Here is a 19968-nt window from a genome sequence, read left to right as displayed (position 1 = left end):
GTTTTTATGAATCTTGTTTGTGACAAAAAAAAAGTGTCTTTCAGATAAAAACAGTGCTCTGTAGTACCATTTTGCTGAGCTCTATTCATTTCAAACATACAGGTCAAAGGTCAATGGCTTTCTCAGGCTTGACGGCAGCGTCTGTCTTTGAACACACGTTGGCGCTGTAGCTCACTGAGGAGCATCATGCTAGTTGATGGGGGGTTGTTTTCCCATTCATTCCTTCATCTTCCTTCTTTATTATGAGCCACAGTCCAGCAAAAGCGATGACGTGTTCTAAGTTTAGATAAAAGTGTCAAAAGCGCTCCACCTGCTGAGTTATCGTGGCACTGTGGACGTTTCTGTTGGAGACCACAACACCAGACGTGTTGTCCTCATTGGGAGGAAAACATTTGAGGTGGTTCTCCAACTTTCTGGACCCTGAATCATCAATATTTCTCCCAGCCTAACAAGCCCTGCTGCATTTGAACTTTCTGGGTTTTCATTTTTCTTTCCTTCTTTCTAGCAGTTTAACAAACAGAAAAGTCTGGACAGTTTAAAAACCAAAAGGTTGATCATCAATTTACCCCCCAGGAGCCCCACCTGAGGGGGAGGATGTTTATCCGGAAATGACTGATATATCAGCCTTATTGGTCTCAACAGAAATGCAACAACCATCTTGCACATTACTCCTTGATGAGGAAAATACAATTAAAACGTCTAGTGCGTTTTATTGGATTCTGCCCAGCCTGGGGGGTTTCAGCTCCCCCCCGGGTCGCGGGATGCTCGATGGATGCAACATATAGACCTGCAGCAACACGCCAAAATGCCAGCCTCCTCTCATTATCATTAGAATTTTCTCTGGGCTGGTTAGCATGGTTTCATGACCTTATTACACACACACACACACACACACATCCTGTTCCAGTGGCTAAAACTCAACAAAGTTCACATCTGTTACAGAGGGGATTTATTTGAACAAACTCCAAGAGTAACAAACAACCCTGATTGTAAAACAAACATGTCCGTCACAAGAAGCTCTCAGCTGCAGTCTGTTCATTTGCTGGACAGGACAATAAAAGATCAGGTCCCAGATACAAGCAGGACCTCCGTGGGGTGGCTGGGCGCTCCCTTAGAGATAGACGGAGGAACTCGGTCACCTGCAGAGAGCTCGGAGTAGAACCGCTTCTCCTTCACATCCAGAGGAGCCAGTTGAGGTGCCTCTGGATGTCATCTTCCTTATCCATCTGGTCTGGATGCCTCCTGGATGCCTCCCTGGGGAGGTGTTCCCTGGGGCATGTCGCAACTGGTACATGCCCCAGGGAAGACCCAGGACACTCTGGAGAGACTGTGTCTCTCACCTGGCGACAGAACGTCTCGGAGTCCCCCCAGAGGAGCTGGAGGAAGTGGCCGGGGTGAGGGAAGTCTGGGCATCTTTGCTTAGACTGCTGTCTGGAGGGAGGGAGGGAGGGAAAAATGATACAAAAATTATCCAAGAAACATTTTAAATGAGGTAATTATGTTGGGCACTTAACCCTACAAAACATTGTAATTGGTGAGATCTTCAGTTTTTCTCTATTTTGGTAGAAAAATATTTGGCTTCTGCAGATTTCTGCTCTTTTTTTCTTGAATATTGTTTCATGCTGGACATAAAATGAAGGGAAATGTACCAGGAAACTCAAATGTTTCAGATCCATTCGGGTTGATTCTTAATAATTATTTAAACTCCAGGTTAGTGAATTAGAATCAGGTTTTTACATTTGTTTTTCTAAGTAATCTCTTTAAATTATACTTTGTTTAGGGATTACAGTTTTGTCCGTAACCCTTGTGCACTTTAACGTTGGGAGTTGGGTCATCTAGACCCGAGTTTTTCAACCTTTTTTGAGCCACGGCACACTTTAACCTAGACAAAAATACCGCGGCACACCACTATCCCAAAAAAAACTCCGCTCATAGAAACTCATAGTCTGTACGGATCTACAGCCCCCCCACCCCCACCCCCACCCCACCCCCCAATCTCACGTGCATTTTTGTGATGATTGTGGCAGAAAAAGCTGGAATTTGCAGCTGTTTTTTCTATAAGATGAAATAAAAGTTAAGTTAGAAAATTTAAAAACAGTTTCATGTGTGTTCGTTGTGGTTTCAAGACGTTTAACAAGGACGACTCATTGTGACTGTCACTTTAATCCAATGCATCATGGGGGATGTAGTGATGTCAGACAGACTCTCGTCTCTGAGCTTCATTGTTTTGTTCACTTGTTCCACGGTCTGACACCGGATTCTGTGGAAAGCTACACCGCTACAGACGAGCTTTAGCTGGTATTTTTGTTGGAACTGAGAGACTTTTTGAGCTAAATTGGAACAAGGAAGTGAAGACTTTAACCACTTGTAATTGGTCAGACTGATGACATGTGATTAAGCCTCCAAGAATGATTGGTGGAGAGAGTTAAAGGGGCGGGTCTTTTCCTAAAACAGAGCTTAAAGTGCGGCTAAATCGCGGTACCGTCATTCTCATCAAAATGTCTTTAATAGATTCAAATTAACACAAAGAAAACATTTTTTTATGATTTTTTATATTCCTAACTACTCAGTGTTTTATCAGGGCCTGTTTGGAAGAAGACAGAGCTAATTTCCTGGAGATGGGAAATGTTTTTAGATCAGTTAACCCTTGTTCTATCCTAGGCACTTTACCATTGGGAGGTGGGTCATCTAGACCCACTAGACAGAGCTCTGAACCTTTTTTCTTCAATGATTTGTGATCTTCACTGGTGTCCATGGATTACATGAAATCTTTCCACCTTTATCCACCTTTGTCATGGTAGGGAGAACACCTCAATGGAAGGGGGGGGTCATCTAAGATAGCACAAGGGTTACACCTGAAGTCTGCATTTCTTCTTCTTTCTTTTGCCTTTTTATAACTTGAGTTTCTGACTCAAAGACTCACCTGAGCAGGAATGACTCCACTCCAACTGCTGAGCTTGACTTTAATTAGTCGGTGCTTCTGCAGCATCATGACCTTTCAACAGAGTTTGTTTGGCTGCTTTAGAGGAAAAACACAAATATAAAAGAGGAGGAATATCATTCTTTTTAATGGAGTTTAACAATCAGTCTCTTGTGGACTCATTAGCATGACCACTTTGACTTATTTAACTGCCACAGATAATTAGTTTGTGGAAGTTATATCTGCAATCAGCAAACTTTTCCCTTTGACCCCCCCTCCATAAGCCATGAGCTCTTCCAGGACGGCGGTTGAATGAAACGACAGCCGCCATAAAACCAATAAAACTCTGGGCTCCTTATGGGAAATCCTCAACACTTCCACCATAAAAACTTCAGAAGCATCCAGACACTCGGATTCAGACAATCTGCAGGTTTTTTGAAGACATTTCACTTTTTAGGCCTTCAGTTTTGGCCTGAAAAGGTAGACGTCACATGATCACAATGATTTTCATTTCTCTGGCTAAAATCAACGTGTCTGTTTATAACTATGAAGAAGAAGATGATGATGATCATTAACAGGTAACGGTCCAGACCTGTCCAGACCCACTTTATTATAAACTATCATGGTTACACAGAGTTAAAGAAGCTCAACGTCAAGACTTTCAGGCTTGAAATGACTTTTTGGTTGGCCTGAAGCCCAGCTTCTCTGGTTCTTCTTCCAGTTTGGCATTTTGGTCTGTTTCATTTTGTCGCCAAACAGACGCAGAACGTGTTCTGATGGTTTTGAGGTTAATTCTAACCTAGAGAATGGTAAAAAAATGAAAGTGCTGTTGGTCTGTGGGGTATTCCCCCGTGACCTGGACCGCAGACTCCTATCTAGGCCCGATCAGACCTCAGGTTTTCTTTGGATAACTTCTCCAAATCTTCACCTCCTGGTTTTAGTTTCCTGCAGATTTTCCGGCTGAATTTTAATCTTTATTCTTGCTGATGTCTCATTTTATTACAAACATGGAAGCAGTAATTTCTCCAAGAGCTCATCAGGAGACAACAAGACCTGTCTGAACTTATTTCACTGCTTCTTTTACACAGCCGGCTCTTTTTACTGCCCATCTAATGGCTTATTTATTACATTCATTCTTTATTCTCCGGCTCCGGTGTGGCCTCATTACGACTATAACACTGCTCTGGAGTTCCCAGATAATTATGAGCTTCATTGTTTTAATAAGAGTCTTGGTCAGAGCCGATCTCAAGCACATCTTCAGAGTTCCCAGAGGGAACTGGACCCGGGCAGCGCCGGACAGATGGAGCTGCAGGTAAATATTTAAGCGTGAAAGATTCTCGGAACCCTTCAGATGCCTGATGCAGACACAGGTCCACATCACCTAAGGGGCGGGGCTGCTGATGAAGGTGATGATGATGATGAACAAAGCTCACAGGAATCTGTTCTTCCTGTCATTCAGAACTTTCTCAAATATGAAGTCACCTAGAATGACTTCAGAGACAAAAACCAAAACATGTAGCCTAAACTAAAGACCTGAACCCTCTTCATCATCACCTTCATCAAGCTTTAGGTTGTTTCTCTTGGTGATTGATGGCGTCTTTGACGGCTCCTCCCTGTTCCTCCATGAATCACCGCCGTCTACAGACATCATTAAACAGATTACATGCCCCCCTCCCCCATCAGCACAACCATTATATCCATTCTTTAGCGAGGACCTGAGGAACGGAACGCGGTCAGACTCCAAGCTCCACGAGGGTGATGATGATTGTTATGAAAATGAGGAAGAGCATTCATGACGATCGGTTTCTTTGATGAATTGTAACAAACAAATGTTTCTAACAGGAAACAAAAAAAGAAGAACACAGCAAAGCAGATATCAGGTGCTTTTCTAACAAGCTGTTTCCATTGAGACGCTGGGATTGGCTGATTCAGGTCAGTGGTTCACGTGAAGGAGCTGCTGCTGGTTGGCTAATGTTCTAGTAAAGAGGTAAACTTGATGGAGTTCTCATCTGAAGTTGTTCCCGAGTTCTGCTGAGACTGAGAACATAGCTCCTGTTTTCGTCCGGATCCCTCCTTGCATTGGCAGGAGGGAGTCTCCATAAATCCAGCCGTCCATCTGGAGAAGGTGTTTACAGCGCGAGCGTCAGGAGAGACGTTGGACATGAGCGATGAAACGCTCTGCCGCCGCATCTGCAGATGTTTGTGGGATTTTATCTGGAGGTGCCCAGCTGTCTCTGCTGATTTTCTCTTCTCGGTTACAGTCCAAGCGCTCCGATGTGTTTTATGATGAATCTACATATTTCCGGTCTCCTGAGGGACGCACATTATTGGGAAGCACTCGATCTCTGTCTCCACTTCCTGTCGGCTCTAATAGCTTCCAGGTGAGACGCGTTCGAGCGCCCCCACCTGGGAATGCTTATTAAAAGTGTTTTCCTATTGATACAGTTGGTTTGAGGCTTCCCACATTTGACAAAGTGAAGATTGTTAAACATTGTTCCAGAGAGACAGCAGTGAGGCCCTAAAACCTGGGGTGGGGGGTTATTATTTTTACTCGAATTATGTAACAGTGAGGTCATGCAGCAGTTGCAGCCAACACAAACATCCTGTCAGCTTCACAGGAAGAAAGACGGAAAGGGCAGGTAGGCGTAGAGCGACCCCCCCCCCCCCCCCCCATATCCTAAGACCCTCAGGAGGTGTGAACCTTTGGGGCATGTGGGAGGGCCCATGGATCTTCAGGCTTCCTCTGAAAGTCACTGAAAATAACTGTAACTGTAATAAAAAGTATATGTATATATACCTAAAACACAAAATGTAACAAATAAATTAAAAAATAATTTTAAAAAAACAAAATAGGGTTTATACAAATTTACACCCTGGTTATCCGAAGATTCATAACCTCTTTTTGTGTAAAACCTGTCCAACACAAAAGGCCTTCAGCTCTCATCTGTTTGCTCAGTTGTTGGACAGAACAAGTTTAACCCTTGTGCTATCTAAGGTGACCCCCCCTTCCATTGAGGTGTTCTCCCTACCATGACAAAGGTGGATAAAGGTGGAAAGATTTCATGTAATCCATGGACACCAGTGAAGATCACAAATCATTGAAGAAAAAAGGTTCAGAGCACTGTCTAGTGGGTCTAGATGACCCAACTCCCAATGGTAAAGTGCCTAGGATAGCACAAGGATTTTTTATTTTTATTTTTTTCCGGTTCCGGGTTACAACACGGACGCGTGTGGGCTCATGGCGGCTATACAACTATCTTCAAACGACTTAAAAAGTTGGTTTTCTCCAAAAAAGAGAGCTGACCATGGCCCCTAAGAAAAAACAGGAATACGAAGACCTTAAAAAAGCTCTTGATGACATCCAAGCTATGTTGTATCCCTTTATGGAACAAGTTAACCGAAGCTAACTCTGCTCTCAGTGCTATTGGAAGAATTCCTGAGGCTCCGCCCTCGGAACGAGCAACGAGAAAACTGGGTCGAGATTCTGGAGAAAAGACTGGACGATGTGGAACAACAAGTAAGGATGAATAATGTCTTTCTCACTGGAGTACTGATCAAACCTCGGGCAAAGCTAAATGCAGCTGGAGTTAGCATTGCTAATGCTAATAGCGATAGGAGCTCTGAAACGGCTCTCTGGAACACCAAGTGGAATCATTTCTCACATCTAAAGGGATTTCCCTGAATCTCAACACCATGGAGACCTGCCACCCGCTCCCCAGGAGAAAGGAGACGTATAAACCAGAGATCCTCATCAGGTTTGTGAATGACAAACACAAGCTAGCTCTGATGAATCAATGCAAAAAATCTGAAAGGATCTACTGTTTATCTGAACGTCCATCCGACCAGAAGGAATGCTGAAATCTCCAAACATGCACGGCTTCTCAGGAAGCAAAAGCAGATTGAGAACACTTGGGTTAAAGGCTGCAGGATTTACGTCAAACCGCTCGGTCCCCCGGACCGGTCCAAGGTTCTGGTTATTAACACCATGAAGGATTTGGAGAAGTGTTTGGTCACAGTCGTCTGAAACAACATGGAGTAATAAATCAAAGAGCCAAATAATTTCAAGAAATATTACGCCTGGATTCAACATTTTCTCCATAAGTCTGAAGTGACCTGATTATCAACAAAGATCTGACATGCAGACAACTTGACCTCAACTCTTAGGCGCCGCTGATATCAGCTGAAGAAGGATGTGGACCTTAATCTAATGTCTGCAGACATAACAGCGAAGAGAACTATAAACTTTGTTTTAAACCGAGAAGAACGGCTGTTAATCAGCAAAAAAAGAAGAAATACCAGCTTTGGTCTTTCCACAAATATGGACCCTTTTTATTTTTTTATTTTATTTTTATTTTTTTACTTCATAGCATTACTTTATCATAAAAGAAGAAAAAAAGACAAAAAATGATAAATAAAAATACAAAAAATAAAAAATAAAACAAATGATTATTCAATTATTGAAACTGGTTAAATTGATTGACTTTTAATGATATTACTTCACTTGCCCCAAAAAATTGATAAATTGATTCATGAATTTCTCCTAATGTAGCATAATTTTGCACATATTATTAACTTTTGATACTTGATGACATTTTGCTATGAAAATTCCTGAAAAAGGGTTATGTCTATTTTACTGATATAGTATTATTTTTAATCATATCAATGACTTTTATAAATAACATAATCTGCATATATTTTGGATACTTCATTGCCATGTTGATTTCTAAAAGTTATTTTTTACAAAATAATTTAAGTAATTCATCTTTGTCTTTATTGATATTTCAAGATTCTTAATTCTGTCTGATAAAAGCTAGGAACCGGATATTGATAATTTATGTAATAAAATGGTTACAGTAGAACAGGGTGGGATTATATAAGTACGCTTCCTTCCACTCCCTTTCAAGCAATACTTAATTTTATGTCTAATTATTCCAAGTTTGATTAGTTATTGTATGAATGTATAACTGATGATTTTATTGTTTCTGTGTATTATTCCTATTTGATTGCTTGAAATAAACCATTTCAAATCAAATTCAAAAGAAATTAATTAAGTGGAAACCATGTATATGAGTGGGGGGCATGACTCACATGGGGAGGGCAGTGAGGGGTTCTGCCTTTTTTCAGGAGATTCGTTAAAAACATTTCTTCAGTCAGAGAGCAGATGTTCAGAGTAAACCACATAGAAGCATTTTTGTTCGAGTAACATCCGACTTCAAAGGGCAGGGTCAGTTTCATCCTGATTTGAGCCTTTGGGGGTCAAAGTCCACCTCTATACGTTGTAATGTAACCTGGTTTCAGGGTCAGAGGTCAAAGGTTTCCTGTAGGTCTTCAGCAGCTTTTCACTGTTTCTGGTATTTTGGTCCATTCATTCATGCAGATCTTCTCCAGAGCTGTGATGTTTGGGGGCTGTTGCTGAAAAAACACAGACTGAGGACCGAGGTCTAGAGCCGGCTAGAACCCTCCAGAACCTTGGACCAAAACCTCCTTCCATCTCACTGATGAAAGGAGGTTTTGGTCCAAAATCTGTCCAAACATGGATCCGTTCAACCTTTCACTCCTCATCTGCTCTGTGTCCTTTGGAGGAAAGCGGCCCCAAACCATGAAGTTTTCACTTCCGTGCACAGTGAGTCGGCATTTTTTCCTCCTCCAAACATTTCTACCAGAGTTCCTTTTGGTCTCATCTGACCCCATGACCTTCTTCCGAGCCTCCTCTGGATCATTAAGGTGGTCTTTGGAGAACTTTAGATGGTTCTGGACATGTTCTGGTTCTAGCAGGAAGACCTCTGGAGCTCTGCAAGATTTGAATTCATAATGGCGGAGAGTGTTACCGTAGTAACCTTTGTTACTGTCGTCCCAGGTCTCAACAGATGATGGAAGTTTCTCTGTGCAGTTCAGGGCTGGCTCCTAACTGTTCTTTAGATCATTTGTACCCAAACAGATAAATCATTTTGGATGAAGCTGCAGGTACAGGGAGATGGTTTGTGATCTTCTATTTTCGATGTTTCATGACTGTACAGCTGACCCAGCAGAACTGTGAGGGTCTCTCATGGTCTTTTACTCCAGTTTCTGACTGGAAAACCAACAGGAATCTCATCTGGACCTCACTTGACTGACGTTCATCTGAGCTCAGAGCCTCGTGAACTTTTCTGAAGATCTGCTTCTACATCACCAGATGAGTCAGAGAAGCTTTGTGCCGACCCATTTATCCCTTGTGCTATCCTAGATGACCCCCCCTTCCACTGAGGTGTTCTCCCTACCATGACAAAGGTGGATAAAGGTGGAAAGATTTCATGTAATCCATGGACACCAGTGAATATCACAAATCATTGAAGAAAAAAGGTTCAGAGCACTGTCTAGTGGGTCTAGATGACCCCACTCCCAATGGTAAAGTGCCTAGGATAGAACAAGGGTTAGGATGTTCAGGCGCCAGCTGTTGGTGTTCACATGGAGACTCTTCTTATCTTCCTGTACGTCTGTCCATCTGCTGAAGATGAAATAAGATAACGCTGTCTCATCTTTTTAGCTAAGCAGCTTCTCTGAGAACCAAAATAAAGCAGCTTTCATGTTTTCTGCTGCCGCAGTGTTTATGCATTCCTTTATCGTCATTTGATCCATGAATCTACAAACCAGTTGTTGTCTCAATGCAGCCCTTGGAATCAAACAGCTCTTCTTTTACTGAACATAAAAACAGTCATCCTGCTTGGAGCTGCAGACTGATAAACCTTTCAGACTTCCCATATGCTTATCTCTCTGAGAGGAAGATCTTTGCCTTAACAAATCAGAGCTGCTAGCTTCTAAAGAAGCAGAAATTCAGTTCTGACGTGCTTCAAGCTTTTATCTTGTAAATGTCATGACACGAGAGACTGACAAAAGGAGCCATAGGCTTTCCGTTTTATCTTCTGTCTTCCTGACATGGCGCAGAGGAGGAAGGTGGACGTGTCCAGGAGACCAGGTGGAAAGGTAGACATGCCAGAAGCTTAACCCTTGTGCCATCCTAGGCTCTTTAACATTGGTAGTGGGGTCATCTAAGTAAAGTATCAGCAGTTACTGGTACTGGTTAGTACTGGTTTATTTACCCTCAATGTACTTACGGAAAATAAAAGTACAGTGCAGAAAAACTACAAAAGTATTCAACATTATTGCAGCCTGTTAGCACCTGGGTCTTGTAACCCTTGTGCTATGCTAGGCACATTGGGAGTTGGGTCATCTAGACCCACTAGACAGTGCTCTGAACCTTTCTTCTTCAATGATTTGTGATCTTCACTGGTGTCCATGGATTACATGAAATCTTTCCAGCTTTATCCACCTTTGTCATGGTAGGGGGAACACGTCAATGGAAGGGGGGGGGGGGTCATCCAAGATAGCACAAGAGTTAAAAAGTTCTACAAAAGCATAGGTAATCACGTTCATGCAGATCATTCAGAGACTGACGGTACGGTGAGGTTTAAAAGAAGAAGATTCTATCTCAAAGAACAGCTTTCTGTCCGTTTGATTTTCAAAATCCACATTGATATAGAAAAACAATCAAAAACAGGCCTTTTACAGCTTCAAGCCAAGCGCCATCTTTATTAGATTGTTTCTGTACAAAAATCACTGAATCACAAGAAAAGAAGAAAACTGAAGACATGCATCTATTTACAGCGTGGCTAGAGACGGGAAAGGACAAATCTGGACATCTCATTTTTATGCTAGAGACATGAATTGTGCTTTCATAGACTTGGAGGATATAGTTTAGGTTTCACAAAGCCCCTGCTTCATGTTAAAGGAAAACATTAAAAAGAACATTTTCATTTTAAACATGAAGATGAGAATTTTTACAACTGGAGACAGAAAAAGACAAATTGAGAAGCGGGTTGAGAGGATGCAGTAAGAGAACGTTATTTCCAGATGTTGCTCTAGAATTTGGCTGAAGGTGTTTAGTTTGTTTTTAACGTGTAAGGCTTTCAATTTCTGATGCGTTTTTGCTGAGGTTGAAAAATGTACATATTAAGTCAAACTTTTGAAAGATTTAACCCAGAAATGTGCAGTTTTTGCTTCGTGATTTACTCAACAGAAAGAAAGATCTAAAAAAAATGTGAAAAGAAGAATTTGAAAAATATATTGAAACTCTGATGTTCAATTGATTAGCGTGTGGATAGATTTAGATTTGATTCATTTTTATTTCTTCCATTTGGATCCATGAAGAACAATCATATTTACAGGAGCAAAGTGGAGCATAATTCCTTCAAGTTTCTGATGTTTGGAATGAAACGTAGCCCTTGTGCTATCCTGGGCACTGTAACCCTGTAGGGAGAACACGTCAGTGTAAGGGGGGGGGGTCATAGGATAGTACTAGGGTTAATTCCATAGTTTCAAATAACAAATCTTTTTTTTTTCGATGTAAATGTTGGATGATTCAGAAGTTTAGTTTCTACATAGCAGAATTGTTTTTGAAGCTTCACTTTTGCTGATGAAAAACATTTCATAAGTTTGTATTAAATAGAATGATCTCTTTTTTTTAGGGGGGGGGTAAACTAAAGATGAAAAAAATGTGTAAACCTTTTATCAGTTATGAAACAGAGACGGATGTTTCATGTTGGTGTTTAAGGCTCAGAACTGGATTGGTTCTGGTCTCCGGAGGACCCGGTGGTCCAGAACCGGAGAAAGAGCCCGATTGTGGCAGCGCCCGCATCCAGACATTCCTTTCAGAAAGTATTTATTTTTTTAATGAAAAAAAAGATGGTAAAACGTTAAAAATAGAAACTGCTCACATTTGAATTAGGAAATGTTGAAAATTCTCCGCTGACTCAGCTAAAAAACATGGAAGCTTTTCTGACGTCATCGTTCTTTTCTTTCAGATACTTTTTTCTCAATAAGTGCTTCAACAGAAATAGTGCATTAAGAAAGAACCATCATTTTACATTTCACAAAAATACACAAAGGACGAGAAAAATGCACAATGTTTTTTACAAAAGTTAAATATGGAATCAGAACAGTTTTTTGTACAAAAGTTATGGAAGAGCTGCTGAGGTCCTGCTGGCAGAATCCAGGACCTCCATGAGAACAACGGCTTCTCTTTTTCTTTTACAAAAGTCCTTCCACTCTGACTTTATTAGATCTAAAAGTATTAAGACATCAAATGTGATACATACATATTTATCTTTGAACTATCATTCAGGCCTAAGTCAGAAGAACTCCCCAGAATGGACTATAAATACATAGAAAAAAGACCAACCAGTAGAACAACAAGAACATGTGGTCAAAACCATCACAACTTGGTCCACAGTGAGAACAAAGACCCCAGAAGACCAGATCCCATAGAAACCAGCTGCAGAGCCTCCTGTGACGGACCCACGTCTTCCAGACGGGTCATGAACACTCAGACCGATGGTACAGAACATTGACTGTATCTGAGAACGGGACTGAGTGACTCCTCCCCCTGGTGTTCCAAACAGGAAGTGGCCCAAAGAAGCCAAAACCCCATCGACTTCTACAGAGAAATGAACAGCTGTTCCTCAGTCATTCTATTGGTCAGAAGATCTGATACCTTCTTCTTGGTAATCCTCTTTTTTTCAGGATATTTCTTCTTTAAGCTATTTAAGTTACAAACTGACTAATCAGATGCCTCAATAAGTAAACCATTTTCTATTGGGGGGGTGGCACTCACTCGGTCCAGTTTCCGGTTACAGTCAATGGCCCAGAGGCCTCCTAACATTTTCCCTCAGGTTTGTGCTGGACGGGTCCGATAACAGCCCATCACAGAGGTCAAATTCTGAAGGATCCAGGTTTCGGGACTCATTATTCCACCATCAGCCGTCAGGCGGAAAAAACGGTAAACTGCTGGTTGAACCTTTACGTGTTCATGACTTTCATTAAGATTCAGGTGCAAAAAAACAAACAAATTCCACATTTGATAGAGGTGGCATCTCTGGGAGGAAACTGCAGAAGGTGGGGGTGGTGTTTCCGGTGAGTGGGCGGGTCCACATCTTCACGTTGTGCTTCGTCGTCACATGGGGGGCACAATGAGTCCGGCCATGGCTGAAACAGGAAACACAGTCAGATGCTGATGGAGGAAAATTCAGGGCCTTTTTATTTTTCTGCTTTAGTCTTTACATAGAAAAGGTTCTTTTTAATCAATGAATATGAGTTTTCTGCAGAATTATTGGATGTAAAATGGAAACTCCATATTTTTCTTAAAGGCGGTTTGTTTCTGCGCCTCCAGGAGGACGGAGTCCGACAGAAGAAGAGCAGCTTCTTTCCAGCAGCAGACCTCTGAGCACGCTCAGCTGGAGTCCATCCAGAGAAAAACCCCAGATCCTGAGGACTCTGTGTCTGCTTGCTGAGGCGGGGGCGGGGGGCATTTACAGAGGTCTGGCTCCTCCACACTGAGCGCGCTCAGACACCTGACTCAGATGTTATGGATCAACTTTGCTGCGCGTCTGCCTGCAAGCCCGGACGGGACAAGGACTGCAGGGGGGGCCGAGATGCTGACGGGTGGGAGGAAGAGGAGGAGGGGTGGTGGGATGCTCACCCTGGAGGTTGCTGCCATTGTTGGTGGTGCAGGTGGGGGGCGGGGAGGTCTGTGGCCGCACGACGGGGGCGAAGGCGCTCTTCTGTTTGACTGCAGAAACCATATGGACAGGAGAGAATGAACAAGGGCCTATGGGAGCAGAGGAGGGAGAGGCGGGGTGAGGAGGGGTGAGCAGTCGAGGGGAGATGAGGAGGGCATGCGGGGGGGTTCAGGAGGAAGAGGACGAAGGCTGGAGGGAGAGGCATGAGCTGAAACAAACGTCTGGTAAAGTTGATCCATAACTTGGAGAAGTGAAACCAACCTGAAGCTGCAGCTGCATGTGCGCGCTCATTGTGTGCACGTGCTCAGTAGCAGACTGGGGGGGGTCAAAGTGACACGGACAGCTGGCAGATCCAATGACTGAACGGCAATTCTTTCTTGGTTTCAACACCGACCCCCCCTCCCATATGAAGCTTCTTAAGGTTCAGGTTCGAGTCCGGACTTTTGACTTCTTCCAGGTGACGCTCACATCGAGGACTTCCTCCTTCTGAGCTTTGGTAGACAGCAGCCCCAGACCATCATACTGCCTCCACCGTGTTTGACAGTGTGACATTGAGTTAGCATCAGTGTCGTAAATAGCATGATGTGGTCTGAGTGAAATGTATCATTTTATGTCAGTTTTTATTGTGTAACCAGTCCCTGTACTGTTTGATGTGTGAGTGTGTCATTGAATGACTCTGGTCTGTAAGCAGTGACACCATTTCATTCTGGAATCAGTAGTTAGTGGGGATTTGGATTTACATTGTTTTTTTCACAGGCTCAGACGGAAACTAGCTTTAGGGCGGCAGTGGCTTAGGCGGTTGTTAGGTCGACCAATGATCGGTGTTTGATCCCTGCTCCCCTAACCCTTGTGTTATCTTAGATGACCCCCCCCCTTCCATTGAGGTGTTCTCCCTACCATGACAAAGGTGGATAAAGGTGGAAAGATTTCATGTAATCCATGGACACCAGTGAAGATCACAAATCATTGAAGAAAAAGGTTCAGAGCACTGTCTGGTGGGTCTAGATGACCCCACTCCCAATGGTAAAGTGCCTAGGATAGCACAAGGGTAACTCAGCTGTCTTTGTGTCCTCGGGCAAGACACTTCACCCTCCCTGCCTCCAGTGTGGCTCCACCGGTGCATGAATGTCCCGGTGATGGTCAGAGGGGCCGTACTGGCAGCCCCGCCTCTGTCCGTCTGCCCCGGGGCAGCTGAGGCTACATCAGCAGTTACAATCACCAAGTATGAATGCATGATGGACACATTGGAAGAACTTTGAGGATCTGGAAAACTGCAGACAAATCTGATCCATCATTAATATTATTACTATCTTTAATGTTTCTACACACTGTTCCAGTACAGAAGAGCCACAACATCAGTCCAGGACTCAGGAGGTCAGCTGATAGAGTCACATTCTGGACCAAGAGGACACATGAGTCCAGGAAGAGACTATGTCCAAATGGAAGAACCCTCTCTAAACAGGTGGGGGGAGTGTCTGTGTTGACATCGTTGTTAAGAAGACCTGGTTCCCCCCCCCCCCCCCCCCCCCCCCCAGACCTACATTCCGGGTCTGGTAAAAACATGAGCCGATGTAGGAGAACCCTCGTGGATTTCTCCGTAAAACGTTCATGTTCTTTGCATGGTGGTGAGCTGGGTTTGGTGCCGCAGAACTCCAGAGTTTCTACTCAGGCGGTGACGTCAAATTAGAAGAAGGAATAAGGAAACGGTGGACCCAGATGAAACTGGATCAGCACCTGGACCTGAGAAACTCCAGCTGGGTTCCTCCCACTGTTATGAAGACATGTCTTCCTGGACCAGATCCGTTTTTTTTCTGGAGAAACAGCTGAACTGAACATGCTCACCACATGTCAAGCAGTTCTGACATGGTTCCACAGAGCAACGCCCCCTTCAGGTCGTTTTGATGAATGCATGAAGGATGTTAACAAGGTCAGTGCAGGAGGGGGTGATGATGAAGAGGGAAGGGGAGCCGTCACAGTCTGAGCAGGATGCTGCAGCGCAGATGTGAGCCTCCCCCTCCATGGTTGCCAGGGGCAACAGCATCCCCTAGAGGAGCCAGAACCTTTCTTTAGAGGAGCTAGAGAAAATTTCATGAAGGTTTGAGCAAAGATGCCTTCAAGACAGAGGAGGTCAGAGCGTACACGTAGTGTGTGCACCAAAATGTAGACCACTCCATGGAGTACGGAAGCCCAGAGGGGCCATGTCTGCACTCCTGAAGAGGACAGATTTCTCCTGACCAAATCACAGATAGTTGAAGACTGTGTCCAACACTAGACGGATCCTCAATCATCGTTTTCTTCGTGAATGCAGCCAGACGTTTACGAAAGCTCAAAGAATGAGTCCCCAGCAGCAAAATGTGGCGCTGCGGAACGTTTACTGCCTCAGGGTAAAAGGATCCGTGTCCACCGTTAAAATATGAACATAAATATGAGGATTGTGAAATCCAAAATGCTGAACTCACAGATGCTCAGCAGCCTCTCACTACTGTAAACGTACTCACTTGCGTAAGCAGAGTTGGTCGTAGAACCATTCAGGAAGCTTGGAGATCCAGGCACGCCCAGGTTGGCCATCCCCGCCCCGTACCCATTCATGGTAGATGTGATGGTGTTGTAGTTAGACTGCTGGGGGGTGGAGCTTGGTGCGTAGCCACGAGGAGACACGCTGTTGGAGTTACGCGAGTATCCTGAGGGGAGAGAAGACGGAGGTTTGTCAACCATGAAGGAGGCAGGGTCTAACAGGAAAACGCCACGGTTACAAAAAGATGAATGGAGGATCGCCATCAAGACTGATTTGAGGGAAATCATTACTTTGCTGTAGACAAAAAAAATTTAAAGAAAAACAGGAAGATAAACAAACATTTAGACCAATAAACAAAGCAGAAAAGAAAATATTTACAAGCAGATTTGATGATTTGAAAAATAAAACAATCATCATCACAGACAGAAAAAAGTTAACGTGAAAAACAGACAAACAAAGAAGGCAGCTCAACATCAGGCTACATGTGGTGTAGTGGTTAGCACCCCTGCCTCAAAGTGGCTAGTTCGCATCCGAGAGTTAAATCCAGGTCAGGGTTGCATATAGCAGTTGGTTCTTAATTAACTTTACAGGTAATTAGAGGTTACACAAGACAGACAGTTGTGGATCATTTCTGACAAGACGGGGCTATGGGGCTTTTGACGGTTCAACCCTTGTGCTTTCTTAGATGACCCCCCCTTCTATTGACGTGTTCTCCCTACCATGACAAAGGTGGATAAAGGTGGAAAGATTTCATGTAATCCATGGACACCAGTGAAGATCACAAATCATTGAAGAAAAAAGGTTCAGAGCACTGTCTAGTGGGTCTAGATGACCCAACTCCCAACGTTAATGTGCCTAGCATAGCACAAGGGTTACAAGACCCAGGTGCTAACAGGCTGCAATAACGTTGAATACTTTTGTAGTTTTCCTGCACTGTACTTTTATTTTACATAAGTACAATGAGGGTAAATAAACTAGTATTAACCAGTACCAGTAACTGCTGATACTTTACTTAGAACTGTTGACCCCCTTTTCCAGGTACACACAAAAAAGTTGGGGAATTATCAGAGGCCACCTTCACTAAAAGGCAAAGACTGGTACGGTTCCATGCTTTGACTGTGGAAATGCATCAAACAAGAAGATTGCTGGGATGTAAAGAACGATAGATTTGTTCTTGAAGAAACGGTGAGATTTGATTCTGACAACAGAAACTGTTTGCCTGAAGTTAAGCTAGCATGTGTTTTTTCCTCATTTTAAATATTAGCATTTCATTTTTATAAGTTGATCACCATTTTCTTCTAATATCAGTTTCAGACTATAAACTACTCAGAACTGTTGTACTTGAGTCATTGTTTGTACTTTATACTTGTACTGAGTCATATTTTTGTGAGTTACGCCCCTTAAGTTCTATTGTTGGAAACCCTACCAGCCTCTTGTGTTTTAACTGGGGGGCAATGGGGTATCTTTAGACTAGAAGAGGACGTCCCTCATAACCGCGCTTTTCCTGCCGCAGCGCTTTCCCATGACCTCATGGATTCCTGCAAGGCGTTCGCTGTCAAGCTGATGGAGGAAACAGACCAGGGTGGAGGTGGAAGGAGGGGCTCTGGCTGTGAAAGCTCTGCTGATGCCTTCATGAGCTGCGTGGATTCCTGAGGCTCTGCTGACATGCTCAGGCTGAGCCAGAACCAGTCTGGACTCTGTGAGGTGCAGTGTTTACCCTGCTCCGCCTGCGAGGCCTCAGAAATGTTGATGGCGAGCTGGCTGCTAAAGGAGTTCACTCCCATCATGCCCGAGTGTGCGGCGGAGCTGGTGAGCGATGGCAGCTGGTTGTGGCTGCGGGGAACGCTGTAGAGCGCCTCTGTGAGGTCGGCGGCTCGCTTCAGGATGATCTCCTGGGGGGGGTCGGCAGAAGATGACAAATGAATGGCTGTAAAGCACAAAAACCTCTGAAGCCACTGATGTGTCCGCCGCCTCCGCCCAAATCCTCACAGGTCGACGCCGCTCGGCCGTGTCTGCAGCAGCTGTTCTGAACGCTGAAGTCCAGCAGAGCAAAGAAAAGGTTCAGGCTGAATGAAACTCAGCTCTGTGATGTCATTAAGGCGCCGGTCCTGCACACGTGTCACAAGAGTGACACCTTTTTACATTTAAAATCAAGTGGTTACCATGACAACGGCATGATAGATGTTGAGTTTCAATCAGATCTTGAAGGTTTTCATAAACGTTAAGATGTTCCTATTTCTGTGATGTTTGTCTCCAGAGGATCATCTGAAGCAAACGGCGATCCTGATGCTACAAACGCTGAAACTCACCTGGTTGTTGTGCGGCATCCCATAAAGAGCCTCCACCAGGTCGGCCGCTCGTTTCAGCAGCACCTCCTGAGAATGACAGTCGGAGATGATGTCAGAACAGACCCACCGGATCCGGGTCAGCACAGCTCCAGAACCTTTGGAAGCTCCGGACAAACTTCTTAATGTTTGAGCAAAACCAGAGTTACAAGTCAGTTTCAGACACGTGAGCGAAGGAGAGGAAAGTATCAGCGGCAGGACATATCACCATGGCAACAGTCATGATGAAAAGACGGAGAACAAACGTAAACAGAAAAGAGAAAAAAGTGGGAATACAATGGAAAAAAGGTGGAGGGGAAAACTTCAGGAAGAAGAGGAGGAATGAAAGAGAAGAAGGAAAACCAGGAGATGTGCAGAAAAACCACAAAAACATGAACAAAAAATGAACAGAATGAAAAAAGATGTTTTGAGATGAACATAAACCTGAAGACAATCAGCTGACAGAGGGATAAGAGGAGTCCCAGAGGAGCAGCAGTGGGGAGGTGGAGGCCTCTGCTGGAGCTCCCTGGGGTATTACACCACAGAGGAAGAAGCGGAGAAAGGAGACATGTCCACCTCCTCCAGCGGACAAGGAGAGACGTTTAACCATCATTCATGGAACCATGAAAGCTGCAGAACATCTGGAATGTCTTTCAGCCCCGCCTCCAGGAAATGCAGATCCACCCAGATCTATGGAACCTAATCCTCTGATCCTCAAATGGTTTGATTCATTTACTGAAAACCTCAACAGGCCCCTCCCCCAAACAGCACAGATTTCCCTGTCAGCCAATCAGAGTGCTCCCTTCAGCAAAACTCCAACATGCTTCTGTTAACAAACCAGCGTGTCAACCTGCAGGTGGCGCTCCAACATCCAGCACCAAAGCTCTTTATCGTTTGGCTCAGGTCTGTGTTTAAACGATCGCATCAGCTGATCCATGTAAACAAAGACAGGAAACATAAACACACAAACACAACATGGATGGAATGGGTGTAAACACAAGTTCTTTTAATGTCTACCTGTGTGTACATGTGTGTGAGTACACATATGTGTGTGTACATCTGTGTGTCTGTACATCTGTAAGTATGTGTGTACATCAATGTACAACAATTTACAACAATGTACAACATTTAGACACACCCTGCCATTCAAATGAATGGCAGGGTGTGTCTAAACTTTTGGTCTGTACTGTATGTGTGTGTACATCTGTGTGTGTAAATCAGTGTGTTTACATATATGTGTGTGTACATCAGAGTCTGTACATATCTGTGTGTGTACATTTGTGTGTACATCAGTGTGTGTACCTATGTGTGTGTACATCTGTGTGTGTAAATCAGTGTGTTTACATATATGTGTGTGTGTGTAGCTGTGTGTACATCTGTGTGTGTAAATCAGTGTGTTTACATATATGTGTGTGTACATCAGAGTCTGTACAGATCTGTGTGTGTACATTTGTGTGTACATCAGTGTGTGTACCTATGTGTGTGTACATATATGTGTGTGTGTGTAGCTGTGTGTACATCTGTGTGTGTAAATCAGTGTGTTTACATATATGTGTGTGTACATCAGAGTCTGTACATATCTGTGTGTGTACATTTGTGTGTACATCAGTGTGTGTACCTATGTGTGTGTACATCTGTGTGTGTACATATATGTGTGAG

At 43.7% G+C, this 19968-nt stretch overlaps 1 protein-coding gene across 12 annotated transcripts in view; it reads right to left on the bottom strand.

The window, feature by feature from the left end:
- Positions 1–936: 936 nt before the first annotated feature.
- LOC101161695 (transcription factor COE3) overlaps positions 937–19968 on the bottom strand; it is a 121802-nt gene continuing 102770 nt past the window's right edge. For 2 of the 12 annotated variants that reach the window (XM_078954462.1, XM_078954463.1), the window contains exons 12-17: positions 19148–19237; positions 18295–18360; positions 17703–17877; positions 15969–16151; positions 13431–13559; positions 11599–12937 (exon numbers count right to left, since the gene is read on the bottom strand). In XM_078954462.1, the coding sequence (XP_078810588.1) occupies positions 12906–12937; positions 13431–13559; positions 15969–16151; positions 17703–17877; positions 18295–18360; positions 19148–19237 (675 nt within the window). In that variant the 3' untranslated portion in view covers positions 11599–12905. Of the gene's footprint in view, positions 1428–10457; positions 12938–13430; positions 13560–15968; positions 16152–17702; positions 17878–18294; positions 18361–19147; positions 19238–19968 lie in introns of those variants that run through there. The other 10 variants (XM_023959430.2, XM_023959431.2, XM_023959428.2 and 7 more) reach the window with 7 other exon arrangements.

Source organism: Oryzias latipes, chromosome 10 (assembly GCF_053564925.1).
Source record: "Oryzias latipes strain Hd-rR chromosome 10, Olatipes_Hd-rR_3.1".
Taxonomy (NCBI): domain Eukaryota; kingdom Metazoa; phylum Chordata; class Actinopteri; order Beloniformes; family Adrianichthyidae; genus Oryzias; species Oryzias latipes.
Note: the sequence above shows the minus strand (reverse complement) of the source record. Positions and strands in the feature narration are given on the sequence as shown.